The 15851-nt window shown below is 51.8% G+C and overlaps 4 protein-coding genes across 4 annotated transcripts; 3 read left to right on the forward strand and 1 right to left on the reverse strand.

Annotated features, from left to right (window-relative positions):
* Positions 1-1070: 1070 nt before the first annotated feature.
* BO85DRAFT_360703 (uncharacterized protein) lies at positions 1071-5369 on the forward strand (the record flags this gene model as incomplete). The annotated part of the gene is made up of 10 exons (XM_025655561.1): positions 1071-1697; positions 1747-1922; positions 1983-2158; positions 2209-2719; positions 3127-3229; positions 3289-3833; positions 3888-4273; positions 4331-4572; positions 4625-5224; positions 5277-5369. The coding sequence occupies 10 exons, from the start codon at positions 1071-1073 to the stop codon at positions 5367-5369; spliced, it is 3459 nt and encodes a 1152-aa protein (XP_025521569.1).
* A 585-nt stretch (positions 5370-5954) lies between these two features.
* Positions 5955-7418, forward strand: BO85DRAFT_27823 (DUF218 domain protein). Its single transcript, XM_025655159.1, has 4 exons — positions 5955-6153; positions 6249-6356; positions 6501-6552; positions 6662-7418. The coding sequence occupies exons 1-4, from the start codon at positions 6056-6058 to the stop codon at positions 7181-7183; spliced, it is 780 nt and encodes a 259-aa protein (XP_025521570.1). The 5' UTR covers positions 5955-6055; the 3' UTR covers positions 7184-7418.
* Positions 7182-8435, reverse strand: BO85DRAFT_388110 (spindle checkpoint protein MAD2). The gene is made up of 8 exons (XM_025656699.1): positions 8361-8435; positions 8285-8310; positions 8202-8227; positions 8112-8150; positions 8032-8060; positions 7836-7981; positions 7713-7786; positions 7182-7652 (listed from the first exon to the last, which is right to left on the reverse strand). The coding sequence occupies exons 1-8, from the start codon at positions 8407-8409 to the stop codon at positions 7361-7363; spliced, it is 681 nt and encodes a 226-aa protein (XP_025521571.1). The 5' UTR covers positions 8410-8435; the 3' UTR covers positions 7182-7360.
* On the forward strand, positions 8411-15741 carry BO85DRAFT_474107 (DNA-directed RNA polymerase III core subunit RPO31; the record flags this gene model as incomplete). The annotated part of the gene is made up of 6 exons (XM_025662653.1): positions 8411-8416; positions 8618-9408; positions 9464-10656; positions 10939-11102; positions 11182-11270; positions 11360-15741. 6 exons carry the CDS (start codon positions 8411-8413, stop codon positions 15615-15617), a joined length of 6501 nt encoding a protein of 2166 aa, XP_025521572.1. The 3' UTR covers positions 15618-15741.
* Positions 15742-15851: the final 110 nt, after the last annotated feature.

The raw sequence follows: 15851 nt of genomic DNA on the forward strand, positions 1-15851 counted from the left end.
GATACAAACACAAGGCTTTTATTTGTTTAAAAGGATTGCTTGGGAAAGCCGGAGAAGGACAGAAACAGAAGAAGGAGAGCAGGCTCTTCAGGAAGCCAAAGATTATCTTACGTCTATTATACGGAGTACTTGGCTGGTGTATTCGAAAGAGTTGATCCAGCTTCTTGCAGCGTGGACAACCTTGTTCTAATCTGCCTAAAAGAGAAAGAAAGAAGAGAGAAAGAGAGAGCTGAGAGGAGAGGCTGCACACTGGGGATACCGCGCAACGTGACGTGACGTTAAGGATATCAGGCACAGCCAAAGCCGAAAAGTCTGGTGCCATTGCTTCCCTCTCTGACTTACTCCGAGAGCTCAGGTGTGGTTCCCTTCCCCCCCTTCCGCTGCCTCCGAATAGGAGACAATTTCACGAAACTGGAAAGCGGGAAGAGCAGCGGGCGCCGACCATTTGCCACCCTCCATTTCGGCAACCCATCAGTTCTCTACCTACAGTACTTACCTAGTACCCTATTTGCACTACGGAGTACTACTACTTACTACACCTACACTACTACTACTACTCTACATATCTCTTGACTATCTCGGTCTTGGTCCAGTCCTTGGTCCACTATCGACGTATCAGCGATCCCTTAGGCTGACAAACACGGTTGGGACGATTGATTCGCCCAGAGAGCTCTTGACCTAATATCCGGCTCCATTGGGAAGGTTTATTGCGCCGCCGTTACGCGTGACGGGAGAGCCAATCAGCGCGCGAGTGGGCGAGTCCTCCCCACCAGGGGAATCACGCCCAAACTCCGACCAAGTCCAGAGCGGCATTGGCTCTTGTCCCAATTGAGCCTGGTCCCTCCCACTGGCACCTACACCACAACCCCGGCACGTGGATGCATGTGACTTATACTACATTTGGCCGTGCACCCGCTTTACTGCCTTAGTACCTTGACTCCACCCGCCGCTACCCACGACAATCATATACTTCTTCTCGACCTACATATTCTCCCAGGATCGAGGGTCCGTGGGTTTCTAGAAAGCGGGGGATGAATGGGAGTATGGAGCAGTCACCGCCGCAAAATATCATGCCCGGTCTGCACCGTGCACCAGTAGACCCCGGCTCGCTGCCGCCCGAATACTGGAACAGCTTTGAGCCTCTGTATACCAGCCCCGACCCCCCACATCAACATACGCACCCATCCCAGCCGCCGCAGCTTCAGCAAATTCAGCCGGCACCGCCGCAACAGCAACATGCGACGCCAATGGGGATTAGCTGGGATCACCCCATGTTCAGTCAAGCTCCCCAAACCCGGAGTCCTCTGCCCACACCCCAGGAACAGAACCATGGCATCTATACGTCGGCGACCCCCCAATCGTGGCGGACAACTTCTTTGCAATCCCAGCAAATAATTCATCCCACGCCGCAGACGTTCTCCATGAATCAACAGTATCGTCAGGCGCAATTTCCTCATGCGCAACCGGCGTTTGATTCACAGCCACTCCCCTCGTCCGACAACTCGCACTTCCAGTCATACACCTTTCCCCGTGGCTACTATCCTCCTCAGAATCTCTCGGTGCCAGATGTCTTTCCTCAGTCTCACTCTCCTCGGCCCACTCAAACACAAGCCCAGCCAACACAATATCGGTCCGATTCTCATCAGCACCAAGTCCCTCAATATTCTCTTCCTGCGGGCTATCCGGAGGGGAACACGGTATGATCCATCGAATTATTTACTTACGTCAATTGCTGACCCTCACTAGCATATCCCGATCAATTTCGCTGCCGGATACGGGCAGTCGACTCCAACTGTTTCTGAGCAGACCATCAATCCACAGTTTCTGAACTCACCGCAACAAGCTGCTAGCCAGCAAGCATCCCTCCAGAATAATCTGCTATACATGAATCCTGCGGACTTCGAGCGTCCTGAAGATCCAAAGTATGTTCCAATAAACGGTTGATCCTTCTTGATAATTGCATGCGTCCTGACTGTTTATAGGTTGTACTCTTTCTTCCGGGATGACTTGCAAGTTCCACAAATTCTGGGTCAGGGTCAAGGTCAGGGACAGCCACAGCCACAGCATACACCCCAGCCTCAGCCTCGGCCTCAGCCCATGGCACGGAACCAACCAATCGCCCCAACCACGCAATATGAGTTCATCGTGCCCTTAAACGGTAAAATCCACTCCACCCCATAGTTGCGCCGCATTCACTCACCAGACCAGGTCAAGATACAGTCACCCCTGTCGCACCAGTCAAAGCAACAAAACCTAAGAAGCAACCCAGCGTGAAGAAACAATCACAGCCCAAAAAGCCCACCATGAAAGGGGGAAGCAAGAAGCTGGATGGGCAGTCGGCGTCGAGTTCTGAATCAGATAGCTCTGATGAGTCAGATCTTGAGATCGAGGAGCCTGAAGAGGTATCTCCACTACCACCCACTCGTCCTAGCGAACCCGAGGCTGCCGCGCGGTATGACGCGCTCAAAGCTGTGTGGTCTCCACGTAATAGGCACCCTAATGTTGACAAGGTCAAGAGTGCACTGGTTGCGTTCAAAGATGTTGTCAAAGCCGTAAGAGATGCGTGGAAGGAAAGCAGTCAAGCCATGAAGGTGGCAGAAAACAAGGGTGATAATGACAAAGCAGCGCAACTAAAGAAGAACGTGGTCCTTCAACGGCGGCTTATGGACGTCGTCGTCAGCACAACCCAGGAGCAAGGCCACCCGATCATTGTCGAGAAGTATGTCCTTTCTCTACTGTCTTCCCTTTCCTTCCCACATTTGGCATGTCCTCGTGGCCATAGAAGTCTGAAACGAATTGAGAGCCTCTCCCATGTAATCTACCTAGTGTGGGCTTTGGCATATAAAAATGTGCTTATAAGTAAGGGTGCATATATGCTCTTCATCCGAGGACTAAGCATACCTAGCTGTGTGTCCTCAAGCACGAGGCAAATGAGGATAGAATGCCCATCCCGGATCAGACAAGCACTCTCCTGCCGTCATTGTACAGGTGTCCAAAGGGTGTTCCATTATGGTGTCACCCTTCGGAGCTTGAACTCTGTTAGCCTCCGGATGCGTTGCATCTGCTTATTGATATTTTCACTTTCATTTTCTAGATTGTGCCGGTCGCTGACTTATGTGTTTCCAGGTTGGGTGAACATCCAATGGCTGTAGCTGCCCTGTATTCATTCTTGCTGGATCGTCACCAGGCTTCTGATATTGACGGTACTCTGACTGTGAATATACTCAAGGTAAATTTACAAAGCGGCTTTGGAATCCCTTATTGAATCAGGACTGACCTTCACTGTAGTTGCTTTCCAGATTCGTGACAATGGATGAAGATGTTCTTCAGAAAACGAACGTTGCCAAATTACTGCCTAGATTCGTCAAGAAGGGCGGACCGGCAGTAAAAGAGCTAGCTCAAAAGATCATGGACAATGCCGCTGCCTCAACGAAACGGAAACTAGAGGCGGGTAAATCCGCTTCGAAGGACGGTTCGCCTAAACCTTCAGTGGCTGACGGGCCCCTCCCAGATGGACGTGGTGGTGAGGGTACTGGATCTAAGAGGCCCAGAGAAGGTGAAGGGAATGGGCAACCAGCAACCAAGCGAATGGTTGTCCCTGCACACCCCAAACCGGCAGCAAAACCAAACAGCACTGCGGTTTCTGGTGTCAGCAAACGCCCGCAGGAGGTAGGACAAGATAGCAAACCAGCTGCAGCCAATGCAGCCCGCCCCAAGGCCAACATCATTGCACCGAAACCTACCAGCCTGTTTGGTAGTTTGAGCTCGGCCTCTAAAAGACCTGGAACATCGAACGCAGAGCGAGCGGCCGCGGCGGCCGCAGCGAAAGCAAAGTGCGTGTCATTTCATTATGTTTCTGCTGGTTTGACGGCTAACATAATGAGCAGTAACCCTGCGGAAAAGAAGGAACCCCCGCCCCCAAGGCCTACTTTCTCATTTGGGGATTTGATGGCAGATTTGAACAAGCAAAAGGATCCTGCTCCTGTACAGCCTGCGGAGGATAGACCCCCCGAGACCGAAGAAGAACGGAAGAAGAGGTTGCGTAAAGAGGCACGCCGGAAGTTGCGTGTCACATGGAAGCCTGATGCGTCACTTACGGAAGTTCGTCTATTCACGCATGACCCTGAAGAAGAACTCGGCCCTGGCGATCACCTGGGAGATGTCAAGGGTGAAGGCAGTGTGCTAAAACTTCACCGAGACCTCGACGAGCTTGAGGAGGAAGATGACGGTGGCATCCGTGAAGAGCAATTGTTCGACTACTATGAGCCTTCGGGTAGGTCATTGAATTTTGTGATGTTGTCGTTTTGTGTCTGGATACTAACCGACTCAGAAATTGACAACGGCGACATCGCACCCGACGATCGCGCGAGAAACTACATCAAGCGCGGCGGCACTGCTGAGCCGATTAGTCCTGAAAAGAGTGCTCAGGAGCATCGGGAGGCCACAACGCTTATGGTCTTCTATACCTCGCCAGCAGACGTACCGTCAACACCAAAGGAACCTCCCCCAGCGGATGCGGAAGACACCGCCCCCGAAGTTATTTCCTTTGGGGAACTACCGGACCATGTCAAGGTATGTTCCGTTTCCCATTCTTGCATTTGACGTCTTCTGACAACCGTGCTAGGCCCGACAAGATCGATACTTCGCGATGGTGAACCCTAAGCCAGCACCAGCTCCCCAGAGCGCACCGAACGCGCCATTTGATATCTCGAATTTACTCAAGATCATCCAAAGCGCGCCTCAGCAACAATCTACTCCACCACTAGCTCAACCCCAAGTCGCCCAAGCACCCATGTCCGATCTTGAGCGAACCTTCAGCATGTTCCGCCAGCAGCAGCAGCAGCAGCAGCAGCAGCCGCCCCCGCCTCCGCAGGCACCATTGCTGCAAATGCCCCAGTTCCCGCCGGCTTCTCAGCCTCAAGCTGCTCAGGGTGTAGATTTCCAGGGACTTTTGTCGATCTTCAATGCTCAAAAGCAGATGCAACCTGCACCCATTGTACCGCAGGTCCAGCCATCACAACCTAGCATCGCTCCTAATCTGGCTGCCATTATTTCCCAATTAACTAGTCAAACTCAATCAGCTGCGGCCAATGGGCATCCGCCGCCAGGCCACTACGAGGATCCGGAGCGGAAGCGTATACGTGAAACCGGCGGATATGACGGCAACGACGATGAAAGGTTCAATTCTAAGCGAAGCAGATCAAATGAGCCGAACAAGAAGCATGTAAGTGCCTCTCACCTTGCATTGTTTTATTCCAATGCTAATATAATTCTAGCCCAAAGCAGGATTGGTTCCTTGTCGGTACTGGCGAGAAGGCAAGTGCCGCAAAGGTGACGAATGCACGTTCCGCCATGATCCCTTGGACTGACGCTTCTCTTTCTCTTCTCCTGATACCCCTCTTGGTTCTCCTTCATTTATACATTCCTGTAATTTCACAATCTCGCATTTTTATATCACCTTACCATTGTACATTTGCCTTGCATGTGTTGCATTGTCAATCAACGGTGTCTCAACCTTTCCTTATGTTGGGAGAATTCTCATAGCGTCACGCATCTCATTTCGGAGCATACCATATGTGGAGTATCTAAGGTGTTGCGTGAGGATTACGATTATATGTCTTATTCTCTCTATCGGCTACACGTTTCTGAGTGTGTTGATGCTGTGTCTGGCGTTCGGGGTGTGTGGCTGCTCAAGAACGAGCAGACTAGCATGTACATTAATAGTGATCAACCGTGGCAAGGGTTTATCTGCCGCCGAAACAACCAGCGACTATATTTCCTTTGTTCACTTCTTTCTTCCCTGTAGTTTGAAGCTTAACAGAGACAATCAATTTATCCGATAATATCATACACATTCACATTGATAGCAATATCGATAACCCGCTTAGGTAATCCCATAAACATGTCAATAACTAACTAGTCAGTACACACCACCAACGCCTCAACTTTGTGAGCACTACATCAACACATTTTCCATAAATACACTCCACCCCTCAAACCACCCCTCTCAGACCCACAAATTCCCCTTATACCCAGCCCATAACTCCAAACCATAATGCAAAACCAGCAACCCCACTCCACCCACCTGATCATTGTCTGCTGCCACGCCATATACACCGGCGGGCCTACAAACGGTCAATCGGAAGATGAATGGTACGCAGCCGTCCCCATGATCCCACCACTAGACCCTACCGAAATGACAAATGACTAATCTAAAATTATTTGCCTGATGCTAATCATGAAGACAGGATCATAGAACCCTTCCAAAAGGGCGAAACACCAACGTTCACAAACCACGTCAAGGCAGGATTACAGGCTTTGGCTAATGATCCTGATGCCTTGTTGGTGTTTTCTGGGTACGTATGATGCTTATTACTCGTCGAGCTGGTTCTGCTTTTGCTATGTTTGGTTGAACTAGGGTGGATGGCGTGGGTGTATAGTTATACATATTTGTAGTATTGAGTTGGTTGGCTTGTTTGCTGATGTATGGGTAAATATAGGGGACCTACGAAGAAAGGACGCACGGATCTTGCGGAGGGGGTGTCGTATCTTGTAAGTTACTCCCTTCAATATGTGATGGTTTTATCCATGTCTATTATGTCTTATCTCTTCTCCCCCGTGACATGACAAGGAATGGTTGTTCACTAATACACCACGCCAGAACCTCGCCAAAGACAACAACTACTTCGACTTCGCTCCGCGGATAGACCCCGCACAAGTGGTCGCTGAGACCTACGCTACAGATTCATACCAGAATGTCTTGTTCTCGATGCTCCGGTTTAGACTGTGCACGGGTGTTTATCCGCGCCGGGTGACTGTCGTGACGCATGAGTTTAAACGGAAGCGGTTCGTAGAGTGTCATTTTCCGGCCTTGGGCCTCTCCAGCTCTGCATCTACGGTTGTTGGGATTAATCCGCCCGAGGAGGTGACGCCGTTGGCTTCCCTTGTGGCTGGGGAGGAGAAAAGTGGGATTGGGTTGTGGAGGAGTGATAGATATGGGGTGCAGAGGGAGTTAGCCGGGAAGAGGGTTAAGCGTGGGTGGAGGGCCGGGATGGAGGATGGGGTGTTTGTGAATGTGGGTTTGGAGGCTGTTGTGGAGGAGTTGGTGAGGTGGGATGGAGGGGAGAACGGGAATGAAAGGTTTCCTAAAATGGAGGAGTTGCCTTGGTGGGGACAGGTGTAATAATGTAATAATGCAGATAGATTCGTTAGTCATTGGTAGATAGCAATCATGCTGGTTGTGAGAAAATAGATGTAGAATACACAATGATGAAAAGATGCCCGAAATGCTCCCGAATTCAGATCCCGCCCTCTCTTCCGTAACGCCTCCGTTTAAACACCTGATGATGTGGAGAAGTGACTAGTCAGCAAGACGATAGCTGACTAGTGTCTCTACGCGGTGGTTGTTGGTGCTGAAGCTTCGGAGCTGCACCTTCTCTGCGTTCTTGATCTCTTTGGCGTCACTGTCGCCCCATTCCACGGGAACCTCGGAGTCGGCATCGGCGTACACGAGGACATTGAATGTGCAGTCGCCATCCAGGACGGGCAGGAATGTGACTGATGCAGTGATCTGGCGGAAGATAGCCTGGATTTCGTCTTGGATTTCTTTCTCGGTCTTCTCAACGGTGGCAGCAGCCTGGGGGTCCTTATCACTATAGAAGGCGAGGCCTGGTTAGCGGAGTGGAGTGGAATGCATAGTAATAAAAACTTACCCAGGGGCTGCGTTCTCCTTGTCGCCAGTAGTGCGGGATGATTGGCTCTTGGAATGCTTTCCGAAGATTTGCACCTGATACCTCGTTAGTCCTGTATACGGTGAGAGGACACAACTTGCGTACATCAAACTGCCATCTTTCCACGTGTTCACCAGTTTCCTTGTCCGTGATAACAATAACAAGCTTAGAGATCTTGCCACCCGTCATCCATTTGTTCAACTGCGACATTATCTTCTTGATGTAGGCTTTGACCTGGTCGTCGGCGGTAACTACTATGGGTCAACAAGGCAACTCCAGTAGCAGGTTCGTAGTGACAAACCCAGCATGTTGAGACCATATTTCTTGACACTTCGTAGAACTGGTTAGTCTGCTTCCACAATAGCAGGCTACGGCACTCACGTTGTGAAATCCTCTGGAGGGTAGACTCCTCTCTGGAAGCTGGAAGACATTAGATGGGCACTTCCGTGCGAAGATTGGCAATAAACCTACAGAATCGAGTTGATGGAGTATTCAAACTAGGCTCATTAGTATTTTTTTTTGGATTGAATCTCAGACAAAAAAGATAAACTCACGAATTCGGCCACCAGCTTCGCCGATCCTGCTTGTGTATAAGCTTCTGCTCATATCTCACAGACTATTAATCCGTACCTTTCAAGGACAGCTTGTGGACCTTGGACTTATCCTTAGTAGCGGACATGATGGCTGTGAGAGTTCCTGGGACTGAAGTGTTGACGACAAGCTGCTCAGCGTAAAGGGTTGCATGCGAGGGGAAAGAGGGAAGCTTTGTTTATCGAGACAGTCACCGCGGCAATCTGACTGACCGCCCGCCAACTTGGTCTCCGCAGCCGCACTTTTTCCGCCCGCAAACTGGACGGAGACTTGCCTGTGCCTGACCGTGTCTGCAGTCCGCATACTATCTCGTCCAAGCAATTCATTCCCATGCAATTGCAGACCTCCAGATGCGAGGATGCCTGCAGTTAGCCAGGTGGCTGCGCGCAGCACCGAAATGTCCTGCTGCAAGCCTTCTCAAGCCGCCGTCCGGCCTTGCTAATCCAGCCCGGTTTTTCACGACTTCCGCCGCATGCTGGGCATCGCGCGGCAGGGCACCGGCCAGCCAGCCAGCCTCCGACCTGGAATCAAGAATCGCAGCTATCCCGATCGACCGATACCGTAACTTTTGCATTGTCGCCCACGTTGACCATGGCAAAAGTACCCTCTCCGATCGGCTGTTGGAACTTACCGGAACGATCCAGCCTGGTATGAACAAGCAGGTTCTGGACAAGCTTGACGTCGAGCGTGAACGAGGTATTACGGTGAAGGCACAGACATGTACAATGATATACAACCATAATGGCGAGGACTATCTGTTGCATTTGGTGGATACACCGGGGCATGTGGACTTCCGTGCGGAGGTTTCGCGCAGTTATGCCAGTTGCGGAGGAGCGTTGCTGCTAGTCGATGCCAGTCAAGGTATCCAGGCTCAGACAGTCGCCAACTTCTACCTCGCGTTCTCTCAGGGCCTGGAACTGATTCCCGTCATCAACAAGGTGGACCTGCCGTCCGCTGACCCGGACCGTGCTCTTGACCAAATGGAACAGTCCTTTGAGCTGGACACGGAAAGCGCAGTGTTGGTATCAGCCAAGACCGGTCTCAATGTGCAGCAATTGCTCCCTACTGTGGTGGAGAAGATTCCGGCGTGAGTTTAGCCTATACAAACCCTTTTAGCCAAGCATTGAAACTGACTCAAAAAGACCGGTGGGAGATGTCAACAATCCCTTACGGATGCTTCTCGTTGATTCCTGGTATGATTCGTACCGAGGTGTCATCTGCTTGGTCCGCGTTTTCGACGGTGAAATCCGGGCAGGAGACCAGCTTGTGTCGTTCGCGACTGGAATCAAATACTTCGTGGGTGAGGTCGGAATCATGTATCCCAATGAGACTGCCCAGTCGGTCCTTCGTGCTGGCCAGGTCGGCTACATCTTCTTCAACCCGGGTATGAAGCGAAGCAAGGAAGCCAAGATCGGTGACACCTACACGAAGGTTGGGTTTGAAAAGGTCGTCGAGCCGCTTCCGGGCTTCGAAGAGCCCAAGGCAATGGTTTTCGTGGCCGCCTATCCCGTGGACGCGGATCACTTTGAGCACTTGGAAGATAGTATCAACCAACTTTGCCTGAACGACCGGAGTATTACTGTGCAAAAGGAATCGTCTCATGCTCTTGGAGCAGGTTTCCGGTTAGGCTTTTTGGGAACACTGCATTGCTCTGTCTTTGAGGACCGTCTGCGCCAGGAGCACGGTGCCAGTATCATCATTACTCCTCCTTCCGTTCCCGTGAAACTCATCTGGAAAGACGGCAGGGAAGAGATTATCTCCAATCCCGCCAAATTCCCGGAGGATGAAGAGCTGCGCGGCAAGGTATCCGAAATTCAGGAGCCTTATGTCGTCGCTACTTTGACCCTCCCCGATGAGTATCTCGGAAAGGTCATCGAGCTCTGCGAATCCAACCGAGGCGTGCAGAAGAGCCTTGAGTACTTCACTTCGACTCAAGTCATTCTCAAGTATGAACTGCCCCTTGCGCAGCTGGTCGACGACTTCTTCGGAAAGCTCAAGGGCTCTACTAAGGGCTACGCCACCCTTGACTACGAGGAATCCGCGTGGCAAACAAGCAACATCGTCAAGTTACAGCTTCTGGTGAACAAAGCACCAGTGGATGCAGTCGCAAGGCTCGTGCATTACAGCCAAGTAGAACGATTGGGCAGACAATGGGTGACCAAGTTCAAGCAGCACGTTGACCGACAGCTCTTTGAGATCGTCATCCAAGCAGCTGTTGGCCGCAAGGTTGTGGCGCGTGAGACCGTCAAGCCTTATCGGAAGGATGTCCTCGCGAAGCTGCATGCCAGTGATGTCAGTCGGCGCAGGAAGCTGTTGGAGAAGCAGAAGGAGGGACGTAAGAAGCTGCGGGCGGTTGGAAATGTGGTGATTGAACAGAAGGCATTCCAGGCTTTCTTGGCTAAATAATGGGCACCTTCATGCCTGCCACTGTACAGTATATTATATCATATTTGCTTCTGCTGTATTATTATATTGATAAATAGAACTTGCATCTGAATGCCTTCTTCCATTGACAATGATGTCTGTATAGAATTGTAGTATGCAGTGTGAATACTGGGCTTCCCGGGAACTCTGATTGGCGGAGCGGCGGAAGCTGGAGCTTACAATTTAACCGCAGAAAAGTTCGTCGCCGACCCCGCCGCCGCGGTCGTCTGCAATTTCTCCCCCTCCCGCGGTCGCTTTCTCTCGCTGGCTTTCCTTCCTCCAGATCCACAAGCTGCAGTGCCGCTGGGTGCAATACTGATCATCATTCGTCTGGGCGACCTTCTTGCTCGTCGTACGGTGATTTCAGCGCCGTCGCATTCTACCCGTTGAGTCAGTGTCGCCTTGCCATGATCATCATCTGACAACGGCGATGCAGCCTCCAGAAGGTGTGCAGGTCGACCTGGGCAAGGCCCAGGTCATTGACCGCGTTCCCAAAGTTATCAAGGAGTTGAAGTTTGGTGTTTTGTAAGCATGACTCTGCTTCTCCCAGTTCTACCCCTCTTGAATCTCCGCTGCGGAGCAGTCAAGACTAATACCGTGCGTCAATCGTTTAGGTCCAACGATGACATTGTCAGCCAAGGTGTGGTGGAAGTTTCGGATCGCAAGTTCTTCGACCTCGATCATGATCGAGCGGTGGTAGCCAATGGCCCTCTCGATGCGCGCATGGGTATCTCCAACAAAACCTCATCATGTCAGACTTGTGGTGGCGCTCTGCAGGTTTGCAATGGACATTTCGGTCACGTCCGGCTCGTATTGCCAGCTTTTCACGTCGGATACTTCAAGCGAGTCATCACCATCCTACAGGAAGTTTGCAAAGAATGTTCGCGCATTCTGCTCCCCGAAGCCGATCGCCGTGCCTACCTTCGTGAAATGCGTCGTCCTGGGTTGGATAATTTGCGGCGCGGCCAGATTGCGAAGCGGATCAACGAGCGGTGTCGCAAGACACGCAACTGCGAGGCCTGTGGTGCGGTTAACGGTGTGGTGAAGAAAGCTGGAACGAGCGCCCTCAAAATCACTCACGACAAATTCCGTGCATTCAACGCCTCGACTTCCGTTAAGAAAGTTCCGCCGCCTAGCAAGATTGTTTTCGACCGGTCATTCGACGAAGCCAGAACGTCCAACGCGGAGGTTGAGAAACATTACAAGAAGGCCCAGGATGATATGAACGCTCTCCGCGTGCTGAACCTGTTCAAGAAGATTTCCGATACCGATTGTGAGCTCTTGGGACTGAACCCGAAGGAAGCAAGGCCGGAGATGTTCCTCTGGCAGTTCATTCCCGCTCCTCCGGTGTGTATTCGTCCTTCCGTCGGTCAGGATGCGGCGTCCACCGAGGACGATTTGACAGCCAAGCTGGGTGACATCGTCCAAAGTAATATCAACCTGAAGAACGCATTGTTGAAGGGTGCGCCGGTACAGACAATCATGGAGTGCTGGGACTACATGCAGCTACAGATTGCCGTGTATATCAACAGCGATGTGCCGGGTCTGAACAAGGCAGACCTTGGAAAGCCCATTCGTGGTTTTGTGCAGCGTTTGAAGGGTAAGCAGGGTCGATTCCGTGGTAACTTGTCCGGAAAGCGTGTGGATTTCTCAGGCCGTACTGTCATTTCCCCCGATCCTAACCTGCGGGTCGACGAGGTTGCGGTCCCTGAGTTGGTGGCCAAGAACATGACCTATCCCGAAGTTGTTACCCGGTACAATAAAGAGAAGCTACAGCAGAGAGTCCGAAACGGCACGAAGAAGTGGCCGGGTGCAAACTACATCATGAAGAAGGGCCAGACATTCAAGCTCTTCCTTAAGTATGGTAACCTGAACATGATTGCCGACCAACTGCAGGAGGGCGATGTTATTGAACGTCACATCGAGGACGGTGATATTGTTCTTTTCAACCGACAGCCCTCTCTGCACAAGCTCAGTATTCTGTCTCACTTTGCCAAAGTCCGTCCTCACCGGACGTTCCGATTGAACGAGTGTGTCTGTAACCCTTACAACGCGGATTTCGACGGAGACGAGATGAACCTGCACGTGCCTCAGACGGAGGAGGCGAGAGCCGAAGCGATGGAACTTATGGGAGTTAAGAACAACTTGGCCACGCCCAAGAACGGAGAGCCGATTATTTCTGCCATTCAAGATTTCATTAGTGCTGCCTACATTCTCAGTAGCAAGGACAACTTCTTCGACCGCCGCTCGTTCACCCAGATTTGCCTGTACATGCTGGGTCCGCAAACACGCTTCGACCTCCCCCCTCCTGCTGTGCTTAAGCCTCAGATGTTGTGGACCGGAAAGCAGGTTTTCAACATTCTCATGCGGCCGAACAAGGATGACCCTGTTCTGGTCAACCTGGATGCTGCATGCAGAGAGTTCAAGGCTCCCAAGGATGGCACACCACGCGATCTAGATCCGAAGGATGCCTGGCTCGTCATTCGAAACTCCGAGGTGATGTGTGGTGTGATGGATAAATCCACCATTGGTTCCGGAAAGAAAGACAACGTCTTCTATATTATGCTGAGAGATTACGGGCCGGTGGCGGCTGCTGAGGGTATGAACCGCTTGTCCAGGCTCTCAGCCCGCTGGTTTACGAACATGGGATTCTCGATCGGTATTACCGACGTATATCCCAGCGAAAAGCTCTTACGTTCGAAGCATAACCTCGTCGAAACAGCCTACGCACAGTGTGACGAAGTCATTGCCAAGTACAAGGCAGGCACGCTGGAGAAGTATCCTGGTTGTGACGAGTTGCAGACCATGGAGAACCAATTGTCCGGTATTCTCAGTAAGGTCCGTCAGCAAGCAGGTGACGAGTGTATTGCTCAACTGAGCAAGTACAACTCGCCCCTAATCATGGCCACATCTGGATCCAAGGGTTCCAGTATCAACGTGTCCCAGATGGTGGCCCTGGTCGGACAGCAGATTATCGGTGGTCAGCGTGTGCAGGACGGCTTCCAGGACCGTACCCTGCCGCACTTCCCCAAGAACGCTCGTCAGCCCCCGTCCAAGGGTTTCGTCCGGAACAGTTTCTTCTCCGGACTCGAGCCCACCGAGTTCATTTTTCACGCCATGTCCGGTCGTGAAGGTCTGGTCGATACGGCTGTCAAGACTGCCGAGACGGGTTACATGTCTCGTCGGTTAATGAAGTCGCTTGAAGATCTCTCGACCAGATATGATGATACCGTGCGTAACTCGTCGGCGGCCATTGTCCAGTTCCAGTATGGTGATGATAAGCTTGATCCCTTGGATATGGAGGGTAAGGCCAAGCCTGTCCACTTCGACCGGACTTTCATTCACGCCGAATCCACGACTTACAAGAACGACGAGCGGAGTTTGCTTCCGGCTGAGATTATGGAGATCTGCGAAGAGATGCTTTCGAAGGAGCGCTCCAAGCTGGTGCGGAAGGATCTGATGGGCAACGAGCTCGGCTACATGGATCGGTCTGACCATGGTGTCGATCAGTTCGAGAGTGCTCGCGACTTCCTCGAGTCTATCCAGCAATACGTGGCTACGAAGGCAGACAAGCTGATTTCCCGCGGTGGTGACATCGACCCCAACGACGAGAGAAGTCAAAAGGGTCTCAACCACACCGGCAAGCTGACTGAGCGGACACTCCGCACTTTCATCTCCTCATGTTTGATGAAGTACAAGAAGGCCCAGGTCGAAGCTGGCCACGCCGTCGGTGCAGTTGGTGCACAGTCCATTGGTGAACCTGGTACGCAGATGACGCTGAAGACTTTCCACTTTGCTGGTGTCGCCGGTATGAGTATCACACAGGGTGTACCCCGTATTAAGGAAATTATCAACGCGTCGAAGGAGATCAGTACGCCTGTCGTTGCTTGCGAGCTCGTCACTAAGGACAACATCATCGCGGCGCGGATCGTCAAGGGACGTATCGAGAAGACCTACTTGCGAGACATTATCCACTATGTCCGTGAGACATGGACGGGCAAGGAAGCCTATATCACGGTGAAGATCAACTGGAAGACCATCCAAGACTTGGCACTGGAGCTGAAGATCGAGAACATCTTGTCGGCAATCAAGAACCACAAGCGGTTCAAGGCGGACGATCTGAAGTTCCGCTGCTCACGGTCCCACATCCACGTCTACATGGACGTGGACCCGTCCACCAAGGCCAACCTGTCCAAGACGGAGATCGCCCACACCAGTGCTGATCCTTTCCTCCGTCTGAAGCACCTGAAGCGCATGCTTCCCGACATCCAAGTCCTGGGTCACCCCCAGGCCTTCCGTGCCATCATCCGAACCGATGAGACGTCTACCACCAACACGCTTCTGGTAGAAGGCTACGGTCTCCGGGAGTGTATGACGACGATGGGTGTGGACGGACTGCGCACGTCAACCAACAACGTGATGGAGATGCGGGACGTTCTCGGTATCGAGGCAGCGCGGACCACCATCGTGCAGGAAATCAGCGAGGTCATGAAGGACATGGACATTGATCCGCGACACATGCAGTTGCTGGCCGATGTCATGACCTACAAGGGTGAAGTGCTGGGTATCACGCGATTCGGTCTCGCGAAGATGCGTGATTCCGTGCTGCAGCTGGCGTCGTTCGAAAAGACGGCGGACCATCTGTTCGACGCCGGTGGCGCGGGTCGCAGCGATCTCATCGAGGGTGTGTCCGAGTGTATTATTATGGGCAAGACGGTGTCGCTGGGAACGGGAGCGATGGAGGTGGTGCGCAAGATGAACTTCTTCGAGGGGCAGATCGGGGCACGCAAGACGACGTTCGAAGATACATGGAGCGAGGTGTACGAGGCGCCATTGGAGAGAGCCAAGGCAGCTCGCCGCAAGCGATCATGATATATACATAAAAAAGCACTCGATAACGAGGACTTGTAAAAGGGACGGGTTAAAAGCATACCAGGCGTTGTATGTTGTGTACTTGTGTACTTTTAGCGATAGCAGAAAACTGCAATTTCACACCACTATGCCTTCTAAAAGTAGTACAGTAAATCATGAAGACTATTCTACCTAGCAATTATCATAAAATAGTAGTTAATCTGGTGGTTGCAGCAGTTGTCAAAACTACTACCT

Source organism: Aspergillus piperis (assembly GCF_003184755.1).
Source record: "Aspergillus piperis CBS 112811 unplaced genomic scaffold BO85scaffold_1, whole genome shotgun sequence".
NCBI lineage: Eukaryota > Fungi > Ascomycota > Eurotiomycetes > Eurotiales > Aspergillaceae > Aspergillus > Aspergillus piperis.

Excerpts from the sequence above, each read along its gene's own strand:
- BO85DRAFT_27823 (XM_025655159.1), top strand. The coding sequence starts at position 6,056 with ATGCAAAACCAGCAACCCCACTCCACCCACCTGATCATTGTCTGCTGC. Across the intron at positions 6,154-6,248 it reads GGTCAATCGGAAGATGAATG|GATCATAGAACCCTTCCAAA; the intron begins GTACGCAGCCGT and ends TCATGAAGACAG. Across the intron at positions 6,357-6,500 it reads GCCTTGTTGGTGTTTTCTGG|GGGACCTACGAAGAAAGGAC; the intron begins GTACGTATGATG and ends GGGTAAATATAG.
- BO85DRAFT_388110 (XM_025656699.1), bottom strand. The coding sequence starts at position 8,409 with ATGTCCGCTACTAAGGATAAGTCCAAGGTCCACAAGCTGTCCTTGAAA. Across the intron at positions 8,311-8,360 it reads CCACAAGCTGTCCTTGAAAG|GATCGGCGAAGCTGGTGGCC; the intron begins GTACGGATTAAT and ends ATACACAAGCAG. Across the intron at positions 8,151-8,201 it reads TACTCCATCAACTCGATTCT|CTTCCAGAGAGGAGTCTACC; the intron begins GTAGGTTTATTG and ends AATGTCTTCCAG.